The sequence below is a fragment of the Petaurus breviceps genome, unplaced genomic scaffold, assembly GCF_028583685.1.
Source record: "Petaurus breviceps papuanus isolate PSGF00001 unplaced genomic scaffold, PetGlider_PUasm1.0 221, whole genome shotgun sequence".
Lineage (NCBI taxonomy): Eukaryota > Metazoa > Chordata > Mammalia > Diprotodontia > Petauridae > Petaurus > Petaurus breviceps.
In genome coordinates, this window is record NW_027185877.1 from 10740415 (window position 1) to 10753462 (window position 13048).

The 13048-nt window shown below is 35.0% G+C and overlaps 1 protein-coding gene across 3 annotated transcripts in view; it reads left to right on the forward strand.

The window, feature by feature from the left end:
• The window catches only part of AMN1 (antagonist of mitotic exit network 1 homolog), an 84470-nt gene extending 73464 nt beyond the window's left edge, over positions 1-11006 (forward strand). For all 3 annotated transcript variants that reach the window (XM_069094858.1, XM_069094857.1, XM_069094859.1), the window contains one exon: positions 10498-11006. In XM_069094858.1, the coding sequence (XP_068950959.1) occupies positions 10498-10571 (74 nt within the window). In that variant the 3' untranslated portion in view covers positions 10572-11006. The remainder of the gene's footprint in view (positions 1-10497) is intronic.
• Positions 11007-13048: the final 2042 nt, after the last annotated feature.

Below are 13048 nucleotides of genomic sequence, written 5' to 3' on the forward strand. Positions count from 1 at the left end.
GATCTTATAGGTTGTCCTTGGAGGATCAATGTTTTGCCCCAACTCATGTTTATTTTTATTGTTCAATGTTCACCTGGAGATCTTGTTTGTGGGGGAAATCTGGAGAGCCTGGAATTTTCTGACCTACTCTGTCATCTTCCTAGAATCTTCTCTCAGCTAATTCTTGATGTACTAGGTGATCTAGACCATCATACAACATGAGAGTCTACTGAAACTAATTCATTTAACTTAAAAGAATAATCCATTTACCACGTTTTGGACATATTCAAATTAACCACCTTCAGTTTTTTTGATTGATCCTCTTGGTTGATAGTGAAAAGTAACAAAGATCTGTGAAGATTATATGTTATAGTATTCATGAATTCAATTCATATTTATAAATGGCACAGTGATAAAGTACTAGACCTGGAATTAGGAAGAACTTCATTTGAATCCTGCCTCAGATGCTTGCTAGTAGCTAGCTAGTCACTTAATTTCCATCTGCCTCAGTTTCATAATCTATAAAATAGAGACAATAATAGCACCTATTATTATAGAGGGCTTCTGTCAGGATAAAATGAGATAGTATTTGTAAAGTGTTTTAGAAACCTTAAAGAACTATCAAATGTTAGCTATTATCATTATCATCAGATCTGACTTTTCAAATGAAAGAGTAGGCTTTGAAATTTATAGAAATATACCTAACATTCTATTCTTGTTTGTTGTTTCTTTTGTATCTGACTCTTTGTGGCCCCATTTGGGATTTTCTTACAAAGATACTGAAATGGTTTGCCATTTCCTTTTCTAGCTCATTTTATAGATAAAGAAACTGAGGCAAATGTGTTGAAGTGACTTGCTTAGGGTCACATACCTATTAAGTGAGGCTAGATTTGAACTCAGGAAGATAAATCTTCCTGACTTCATGCCTGGCATTCTATCCCCTGTGCCACTTAGCTGCCCCAGCTCTCTAAACTAGTGTATCTTTAACATAGGGGAATTAATTTTTTTTTACAACTAATTCTTTAAATAACTCCTAGTCTTAGAAGATGTTTCCTTTCCTGTTCAATTCCAGAGAAAAGCAAATGCATAACGATTGTGTTTTCACAGTTTGTTGAGGAAGCCAACAGCCATATATGCATGCCATGCTCTATGAGTTACTCATTTTTTAAAGCAGAGATCAATTCAATTGCTTTTCCCTTTAAATGAGGTTATTTTGACATTTTCAAATAATCCTCTCTTTAACATCACTGGAATTCTTTCGTATTTATTTCATTTGGATTTTATTACTTCCCACTTGACAGACAAGATTGGAAATCTTTACTCTGAAAGTGTTTCATATGTGAATTCCTAACCTAGTGCTCACAAAGCAAGTACGAACTACTCCTAAAGCAGCTATGGCAGTAATTCCCTTATTAAGCCATTCAGGCTTTTCTTTTTTAACCAATGACAGAATTGCAACAAAATCAGATCTCATCCCTGAAGCAGCATCCATACCAGGTATAACCTGACTCCCTGTGCTGTGTGCTGCATTTGGAGGGAGCATGACTCCTAATTGACAGAGAAAATACTAAGCACTAAATATAGCTGCAAAATAAATTAATGGGAATTGGTGCTAGGACTTCTTTGGAGAGAGAGACAATTGATAGAAGACACTCCAGGAAAGCAGAAAAGAATATCTTAGAAAGAGTAGATATGCATACGAAGTCAGCCCCATCATGTCTCTGGACCTACTTGAAATTCTATTATCAGAGACTGATAAAATGGAGAGTCTTTGGGTGAGGGTATACTTTCTTCCTGGTTTGAGCTGAAATCTTCTCTTGCTCCCACCTAAAAAGCTCATTTACCTTTGTGTGTTTTTTGATCTAGTCTAATCTAGTCTAGCCTTTCCTGACTCCTGTTTACTGTTTTGCTTAGGAAAATGGGTTTGTTTGGTCTTTGCTATTTGTGATACTAATGTAATAGTCTTTCATATAACTAGAATTTAGTAGAAAGCTTTTGAATATTACTGAAGGGCTACCTTCTGTAAAACCAAGCATGAGCAGCTCTCCTGAGGACTGCTACTGTGAATAGCTTTAAGGTTCTGATCACATAATATAGTTAACTCTCTTATTTATTCAGCAATAAACTAAAGCAAAACATTCACAGAAACCAAAGTCCAATATTCACAACAATATAACATAACAACTTATTACTAAAGTGGCCACATAGTCTTAAACAAAAGATAGCATTCAGTAAGTCACAGTCTGAATCATTCAATATAAAGTACCCATCTAAATTATTCTTTCATTTTGATTGGAGGCTGGCTTCCAATTATCCTTAAGGAGAAATTATCCTTAAAAGGGTACAGAGTACAAAGGTCTCCCACCCCTAGGTCACATTGTCTTAATCTCTCAGCCAGCACTAAGTACCCAAGTGAAGATCCTTTCATCTTGACTCAAGACTGATTTCCAAACTCCATGGTTCTTCTTCCATGCTCCAAACTCTTGCCTGAATTCACCCAACTGTCACCCAGATTCACAGGTAGGCAGCTCCCAGCTCCTGCTCCAGCTCCTGTTCCAGCTACACACATCAAGCTTAGCAGAGTTACAACAATATTCACACACATTGCCAGCACTATCATCAATTCTCTTTCTGTCTGTGAAATCACCATAGACCGACAGGGCCTCTGTCTGAGAAATTAACAGAAATCATCAATAAAGTCCCAGGACCTCTGAAAACATCAGTAAACCCTCCTTCAGGACTTCTGTAAACAGACAGCTGGAAAGGCTTCTTTCAGGGTTTCTGAACCAGTAGTAAAGTCCCAGGGCTTCTGTAGCAACAGCAATGTCCTCTATCAGCAGATAGGTCTGACAAAGTAACATCAACACTGACAGAACAGACAGACAGAGTGCCAGCACCACAGGCATCCTTCCTCCCAGTTCTGCTCAGTCCCAACTTGTGCTTGAGCTTTTATATCCTTAGCTCCTTCCTCTTCTACCCTTCCTCTCATGTCCTTCCTATTCTGGTCTTTGGCAAGTTCCTCTCACTGTGGGCTTCACTGGTTCTGTTTCTAACAAAGACGATATAATTGCAGATGAGGCTTAAAGACACTTGAATAACTGAAAGAAGGAGCTAAGTATCATTTCCCTTGCCATGATACCCTCCCCCTTAAGAGTGACCAGGAAAGTGGCTTTACTCCTGAACCAGACTTTTAAACTTATACTGTCAATATTTGAGGAAGAGATATAATTCTAACCAGATACCTCTTGAAGATAGGCAAAGGAAGGGACAAACTTCTAGCCATGACCCTTCTCTTCCTTCCTTCAAGGTGGAAGTTGTGGTCTCCCTTGGAGAAGGTGGGCCAAATTCCAGAGATATTTATCCATGTCATCAGCAAACAATGTGGAACTATTTTATGGAAGAAAAATTCCACCTTTTAAAAAGAACAGCCTGTTTTCTAGGGACACATATGGTACTCATGTACTAGGGATCCTCTGGGCCCAAGGCCCTGTCAGTCTCTTACAAGCAGTTCTGTCAGTGCTGGGGGCTCTGATACCTGAGTCCATTGTAATTCCTTAATAACTGGTATCCCTGCCTCTTTTTTGTCTGCTCTCCAATCCATCTTATGTGCTATTTTTAAAAAGTTCTTTAGGTACAGGTTAAATCTCCCACTCAAAATTTTCAGTATCTCCAAGTTGCCTACAAGATAAAACACAAACTCCCTTGTCTACCTCCCCCCTGACTCTTAACTACCTTTCTTTCATACTATTCCTATTTTTGCACTATACATTCCAGCTAAATTAGACTATTAGCTTTTTTCTAGTCTTCTCCATTTATGTACTTTGCATTCACCCAGATGTCATTGTTGGGACAGACTCCTTCTATCTCTTAGCCTCTTAAGCTCCTTCCCGTCTTTTAAGACCCTGCTTAGTTTTCAGATCCCTTCTTACTTGACTCCAATCCCATCCTTTGCTAGGAATGATCTTTTCTTCACCACCCTTATCCTTGTCTGTATGACTTTCTCATTCTTCTCTTTGTGACATAAGCATTTTTTTACATTCTGAATTGTCATAGTTATTTATGTATATCTTATTACCTTAATAAGTTGCACACTCATTTAGGACAAAGACTTTGATGTTTTGTATCCCCAGCACCTAGCACAATGCTGTATACATAAGTGTTTGTTAAATTGCATTTATCCATCTTACTAACTTAACAAGATCTTACCCATTTTTGAAGGTTCAGATTAGGTGCTACCTCTTCCATAAATCCTTCCCTGATACCCCCAGATGAAAGTAATATCTCCCTCTTCAAATTATCTTAGAGTGCTTTTTCTATATATCTCCTTAGCCTTATCACATTATACTTTGTATTATATTTGCTTGTGACAGGTTATATCCTCTTTTTAGACTGTATATAAACTGGAAAGCAAGGCCTCCATTGTTTTACATTTTTGTATGCTTGATTATCTAGCACAGAGTCAAATACATAGTACATGTTTAATGTTTTTTGAATTTGTTGAAGGTATTCTGGCTCATTTACAGGACAAAAACATGACATTATGGCAGAAGGCAATTTATATAGCAAAGCCCAAGATCAGCATTAATTCATCCAGCCATTCCCTCCTCCTATTTTATTGACTGCTTTCTCAGGTTGGTAAGGCAGCTTTCACTTTAAAGGTAATGAGACTTTCAAGAAATGTCACTAAACTGTTCAGTATATGCCCACTAATCCAATTCTCAGTGATCCCATTACTGGGTATATAACTTCAGTGAAGTCAAAGATGGAAAAAAAGGCTCCATATATTCCAAAATATTCAAAACAGTATTTTTTGTGGTAGCAAAAACTTGGAAACTAAGTAGGTGTTTATCAGTTAGGGAATGGAAGAACAAACTGTAAAAGACGAAGGTAATTAAATTTTTCTGCACCATGAGAAATGATGAATGTAGGGAATTCATAGAAGCATGGGAATTGATACAGAATAATTAACCAAAAACAGGAAAAAAATCAGTAAGCATGTATTATGAAACTATGTGCTAGGACTCTGCCAGATATACTTATTATAGAAATAAAAAGGTAAAATGGTCCAAGCCTTCATGGAGATATACTACAGGAATCTCAAATTCCACATATCTAAGCAGAACTCTTTTATCTTTCCACCTAAATCAACCCTTCTTTCTAACCACCATTTTTCCAGTCATAGATGTTTACACCCTAGGAGTCCTCTCCAACTTCTCAGTGTCAATCAGTTCTATACCCAATCAGTTGCCAATCTTATCAGTTTTACCTCTTCAGCATTGCTCACATCCATCCTCTTCTCTCCAATTACACCAGTCACCATCATCACCACTTATTTAGACTGTTTCAATAGCCTCTTAATTCATTTTTTTAGATGCATTTTTCCTCAAAAATACTTTCTTGCCTCCCCTCAGCTTCTCAAAATCCCTAATCCTTTTTATACTTAAAGTGTCACTTCCTTCAGAAAGCCTTTCCTGATCAGCCAGTTGTTAATGCCCCTCAAAATTACTATATATTTATTTTGTACATTATTCTATATTTACTTATCTGTGAGCATGTTATATCTCCAGTGGAACATAAGCTCCTTTTAGTCAGAGGTTATCTCAGCTTTATATTTGTATCCCCAGCACCTAGTCTGATACATAGTTGTCTTAATACATGGTTCATCATTGATTGAAGCTTATATTCTACGGTTGTATAAAAACAACACTGAAAAATAGCAGATTGTGATGACTAATATTGGTCACACAGGATAGATGATAAAACACACTTGCCTTTTTGTATAGCTGTAAACAATTCTGCATGTAGAATGTTGTATATGCTGGCAAGGTTATTATGTAGGTTGTTTTGATTATTTGTTTTATCTTTGTTATGAGGTAGAGTTCAGCAACATACACATCCTTTTGTTAAGGGGATTTGTTCTTTGAAGTTTGGATATATATGTATATATGTTTAAGTTTGTGTATAAGTATATATGTATGCATATAGGTATAGATTTAGCTAAGACTATGTTCTTGATCCTTTGTTCTCGTTGCTAGAGGTTACATTGAACAACTATATCTTCTTTTCTCTGTCCTTATCCTTGATTACTTTGCTGCATTTGACACTATTAACAATCCTCTCCTCTGTTTTTTTGTAGTACTGTTTTTTACTCATTCTCCCTCTACTTCCTAAGATTTTGCTAGATCACCATCTATTTCATATGCCTTACCTGTGTATGTTCACCAGAGTTCTTATCTTGTATCCTTTATGTTTTCTCCCTACAGTCATCTAGTCTTCAGGTTCAATTATCCTCTTTATTGAGATGACTCAAAAATCTATATATCCAACCCCAGCTTTTCCCCTGATTTTCAGTCCCACACCACCAACTGCATATTGGACATTTTAAAATGGATATCATAGAGATAGTTTAAATTTAATACATTCACAACAGAACCCATATTTGCCCTAAAACACATCTCTCTCCAAATTTCCCTGTTTCTGTCAGTCATCTGCCAAATTGTAACCTCAGTGACATCCACATGCCCAATCAGTTTTTGCCAAATTGTATAATTTCTAATAATAATAATAGCTAGCATCTGAGTACTTAGGGCTAAAGAGCTATACCTTTTTAGCCCTGTTTATGCCATTTTTTATTTTGTTTTTTTTTTGCTTTTGGGAGGGGGAAGGCAGGGCAATTGGGGTTAAGCGACTTGTCCAAAGTCACTTTGGACTATCCAATAATTTCTTTAGGGCATAGCATCCTAGATCATGGGGTGCCTTTTGTTGTGTTTTGTTTTTGCTGTATGTTGACTAAGACCCAACTGAAGTCATTTTTTTTTCTCACTAAGCATTCAATTCATTTGAACTCAACAGACATTTATTAAGTTCCTACTACTGTGCTAGGTACTGGAAAAATAAAGAAAAAAAATTTTTTAAATCAAAAGCCAAAATAAAGCAACCTCAATAAATAGAGCCCTAACAACCATGGGGGAAGGGGAGAAGTGGAGAAGATATTAGAATCAGGAGAGGCTTATGTCAGAAATGGTACCTGAGCTCAAAGAGCAGGTTAGCTTGACAAAATTTGGCATAATTGTTATTTTAACACTTCATTATCTTTTGCCATCAAGCATAAACATTAGTTTGACATTTAAACCAACTTTCTTAAGCTTCAGAGCAAGCCCCACCCAAAGCAAACCCCCATATATATATATAGAGAGAGAGACTACCTGCAGAATATCTCTACCTATAGTGACACCCCAAACTCAACATGTTCCAAATTGAGTATATTATCTTTCCTCCTAAACCTCCTCCCTCTGTATTCACTATGTCTATCCAGTGTACCATCCTTTATCCACTCTCATTTGTCTAAAAGTTTTGACTTTAAACTTCCCCCTCATCTCTCATATACAATCAGTTGCCAGATCCTATGGATTTCATTCCTGTAATATTTATCATATCCATTTTTCCCTATCTGTTCTCATGCCATCATTACCACTTACCCAGACTATAGTAATTTCACAATAGGTCCTGCCTTCATTTCACCTACTACAAAACTAATTCCTCGTGCATAGGTCAAGTCATGCTATTTTTTTGCTAAAAAAAAATTCAATGTCTTTTGCCTTTGAAGTAATATCTGAAGTCTGTCATTCAAAGCCTTCTACAATATGGCACCACCTTACCTTTCCAGCTTTTTCTCATATTATTCCCCTTCTACTCTCCAGTCCAGTCTAAGGAGACTGAGACTCTGTACCCCAAATTCTATAATTATTATTAATAATAAATAAATGCTACCTCTATACTTTTGGTTAGTTTCCCTGTAACTAGAACTTTCTCTTTCCCAAACTATGATTTCATACACATTCATTAAAACCACCTTTCTTCCCTTCTCCCCTCCCCTACCAGACAATAATCACCTTCTTGACTAAGGTAGCATCCTTTTTTGTACTTCTCTAAGGTACTGATTATGTATTATTTTGTACTGTGTAATATGTATCATATCCCCATATTATAGTTAGCTTCGTAAGAGCAAAGACTATATGCCTAAATTTTCTGTTACTCCCCAGTCTAGTAGAGTGAACTATATCAATTAGGAGATTAATGTTTATTTAACTGAATTAAATTAACTGGTTTTCAGTTCACTGCTTCAAAACTCAACAAAAGTAGTTTTAAATTGGTTTCAAGCATGGTAATAGAAATGCTGTAATCGGATACTTCATGGACCCATGTTTTCCTCTGTGTAAGTATTCCCTCCATTGACATAAATCATAGCACCACTCCCCTTCCTATCGCCCAACTTTTTTTCATTTGATGTTTAATTTTTCCCCAATTACATGTAAAAACAATTTTTAACATTTGTTTTGTAGAATTTTTGATTTTCAAATTAGAAACGTATTTCCATGTAAGTCCTTGTTGTGAAGGAAAACACCAACAACAAAAAAAGGAAAAACAAGAAAGAGTATAGAAAAAGTATGCTTTGATCTGCATTCAGATTCCATCAGCTCTTTTCCTGGAGATGGATAGCATTTTTCATCATAAGCCCTTCAGAATTGTCTTGGATCATTGTATTGCTGAGAATAGCTAAGTTATTCACAGCTGATCATCATACAGTGTTACTGTTACTATGTACAATGTTCTACTAGTTCTGCTCATTTCACATTGCATCAGGTCCTTTTCCTTTCTGTTTTTTCTCTTTTGGGACAACAGACCTAGTTGTGGTATTGCTTTGTCAAAGGGTATACATGATTTTATAGCCCTTTTGGCATTGTTCCAAATTGCTCTACAGAATGGTTGAATCAATATACCACTTCACCTTCAGTGCATCAGTGTCTCAATTTTCCCACATCCCCTCCAACATTTGTTATTTTAACCTTTTGTTGTATTAGCCAGTCTGACAGGTGTGGAGTGGTAGCTCAGAATTGTTTTAATTTGCATTTCTCTAATCAATTGTAATTTAGAGCATTTTTTCATTACCATAGATAGTTTTGATTTCTTTACCTAAAAACTGCCTGTTCATATCCTTTGACATTTTTTGAGGAATGGCTCTGATTTCTACAAATTTGACTCAGTTCTTTATATATTTGAGAAATGAGGTCTTTATCAAAGAAACTTGCTATAAAATTTTTTCAGTTATGATTGCTATGTATTTCCCTCCATCCTATTTTCCCCCTTTACCCTATTCTATCTCTTCTTTCACCCTGTCCATTCTCAAAAGTGTTTTTTACCTCCCCCAATCCACCTTCCCTTCGATATATCAGGGTACCCATCCTCTTTTTCCTTTCTTTCCTACTTTCCTATTATGATAAGATAGATTTCTATGCCCAACTGAGTGTGTATATTATTCCCTCTATGAGCCAATTCTGATGAGAATAAGGTTCACATAGTACCCAGTCCCCCCTCCCCCATCTTATCTCCCAACTCTTAAGTCTTAGATGATTTTTGGATTGGTAGTAAGCAAAAAGCTAATCACCCCAAAGCTAGTCTGGTGTTGTACCTTTACATTTTATCTAAGAAAGTCCTTTTTTGACAGACAGAAATTATACCCTGCCTAAAGCTTCCCAGTTTGATGAAACCTACCAGAATATACACATTCTACTAGCATAGTTTTCTAAAACCATGGGTCACTCCACACTACAATGGGGCCTCAAAGTAAGACTTTAGTGGAAGTTGCATATTATACATTCTTTAATACAGTAGTGATATAGAGATAATTAATACCTGACAAATTTTTCAGTGGTGACTTTTCGTATTCTCACTGTTCTGATTTGGATGTTAAAGGTAATTAGTTGAGAGTAAACTATCTAAGTTTCAACCTTATACAAAATTAAGTTCAGTATCCAAAAAATACAGATCGTTTCAGGCAAGGATAATGTAATCAGTTTTATTTTTTTCCTCCTCCATGCAAAATATTTCAGTGGAAAATTAAATTTAAACATGTCATGTGAACGTGTGCAATTTCTACTAGCACTTCATTGTTCTGAATGTGAAAAAGAGACTCAGTTTTTTCATTTTAACTGAGTTAGTCACAATATTTTGCTGTTCTGTATGAACTGGTGACTATAGGAGAGCTCTGAATTTTTCCAAGTGCCACTTTTTCTCATTTGGTTCCATCTACACCCTAAAACATTTGAGACAACTGGCCAGGATTAGATACATATTTTGTGGCTCTGAAACAGCATTAAGCTACCTGAACAAAAAAAACACTTAATTTCATTTGTATAGTACCCTAACTATTTGAAAAAGAAAGCTAGAACTTAGATTTATGTTTCTAATTTGACTTCTATAGGAGACTAAGTTAAATTCTATAGAATTCTTGTTCTATTATTATGAAAAAGAAGTAAAATTAGGGTAAATATCACTACTGTTTAATGTTCAGCAGTTGTTTTGGTTTTGTCTTTGACTATTTTATTTATTTTTAAAAGACTACATAAAAATGGCCATGCCAAAGAAGACTATCAGATCACTGCCATGAAATAGACTCTGTACCTTCTACATGTGTATCTTCACTTACTGTGAGTTACTCATTGTGATTTTCTTTTATAGATCATTCCAGAGAAGTCTTGGAGCGGTTAGTGGGCCCAAACAAAATCAAACAAGTCACGTGGACTGTTTATTGATGTTTATTAAAACTATAACAATTTTTGCCATTTTTCCTCGAAATGACTGTGGAGATTGACTTTCTATTTTTACTTAAGCATGCCATATTGATTTATTGTCTTTTTTTAAACTATCAGATTCAAAATGACTAGTTATATCTGCAGATATGCTAAATTTTTGCTTTGATGGTAAAACTAAACTCCTCCAAAATGCAAATAAAACTGTTGCCATTACTTTTTTTCTTTAGAGAGTCGCTATTTTTAAATGTTATTACTGTTGTGACTATGACCTTTCTCATTCTTTGGGATTTTGTATTTTTTTACACATTAAAACCCCATGTGAAATATGCATAATGTAAAATGACAGATTTTCCCTGCTGCTTCTCTTTCTTACCTAAATAATTGATGAATTAGGAGAATAAATTAAACTAATTAAATTAATTAAATCTTTCCTAATTCCTATCTTTTTAATGGTCAGGATCCACTTGCTAAACAGAAAATCTGATCATAGCCCGTAAAATTTTCTTTTGAACTGGCTCTTCAGCCAAACAGGAAACACACATTTTAATAATTACTACAGCATTCTTGACATCAAATTCCCTATCATTTCGCAAAGAAGTGTGATATCAGGTTTGGTTCTATCCCTATCCTATGACTTGAGTTATTCAGTCTTTCTTGGCTTTATTCTTCAAATATTTGTTGCTCATTTTCTTAGAAATGATGAAAATGTTTTTTTAAAAAAGTGAGATACTTGAAATAAACCATGACAATTAGTCTCAGAAAGACTGAATGAAGTAATGCTTCAAAGATTTCTGATCAGCTTCATGTTTACTTTTTTAGAAAGTAGAAAATACCTGATTTATTTTGTCTCCTACTTATTGAGAGATATTTTAGGCCCCTTATTTGAGAAGGAATAAGGTAGAGAAACTATGTAAGAATATCTCAGAAAATAAATGAATGCTGCTGTTTATAGCAGTGGAAGCAACTACCAGAGTACAGGAAAGGTAGGCCTTCAGCAAAACTAATTTCTAAGGAGAAGATTCATGGACAATGGTGATTGACCTTCCATACTTAATCCTGCAAGAATTTGAGCACTATTCAACAGATGAATTGCTATTTTGGCTTCCAGACCTAATTTACCAAAAATAACAACCTAGGAAAGAAAAGAAAAACTAAATGACACCGTGATTTGGGAGGAAATTTGAACTTTAGGTTAGACTTGTTTTTCATTATTATCAGTGCCACAATCCAAATTTCTAGAATTATGGCTCTTGATGACAGGTTATCTTTTACCTGTTGTTTTTTTTTACGCCATTAATACAGATCAGAAGTGAACTCACTAAACTAAGCTACTGAAAAAGGTGAACTGAATTCACTGTATTTTAACTACAAAACTAAAACTTAAAGGTCTTAAGTATTTCCTGTTTGAAGTGATTTCCTTTTACTTAGAAATTTGTTTTGGGCCACCTCACATTCAGAAAGTAGTAAGCCTTACCACTAACAAATAACATTCAGCTATAAATAAGAAATTCCATTATATGGTTATATACTGAAAATCTACAGTTTCCAGACAATAAAATATAAACCTTATGTCTTTAAATTGAAGTATCTAGGTCAGACGTGATCACAAATCTTTTTATAGTTATTCAGGGATTGAAAAGGCATTATGAACTAATTTATCCTAATAACCTGAAAGTGAGATTCTGTATGTGTGCATGTTTAGATAAGCATTTTTCCTTAAGAAGGAAGATTTATGGAATTCTGTTCTTTAAACGTAAAACTTCTATAATATGTCAAGTTCTTTCCTGTTTCACTTAAGTATAAAATGTTATAAAGGATTGTGTGTCAGAGGTGGGGAAGAGATTGTGTGGAGAGAGTGGTAGTATATGGTACAAAGTTGTAATAAATGTTTTAGTGGAAAGGATTTATATTCAGCATTATTTCTGGTTACTCTTTATATTCACCACTATTTGGTGACATTGTGCATATATGACCATTACAAAAATAATGGCTTTTTGTACAAATGTTTAAAATGGGCGGTTTTTTTTCCTGAGCTTGATATTATTCTGAAAGTAAAACACAATAAAATTTAATGTCAAATATACAGCAAAACCTATATTTTATTGTTAGGTAATTTGCATAACAACTTCTAAGCAATTAAAATCATTCACAAGACACTGTATACTTTTGAAAGGAACACACAAGATATTTGGGTTTAATTTTATAATTTATTTCCTAAAGTTGTCTGAGGTCTCTATGGCTTTGTAATCTAGTTTTCCAGGAAAGTTAATGATCATTTTATTCATTCAAAAAACATTTTGTACTTTGTTGACAGAATTAAACAGTTACGTTATGGTGGAAGATAAAGTACAGTCAAGTACCAGAAGATAAAGTAGTTAACAAAATCAAATCTTTTGTGGGCAGGGAAAGCACCATGAAGAATTAAATGACCCTTACTCAACAGTGCTTCTTTTCCTACTACCAGAAACACCAAAAAT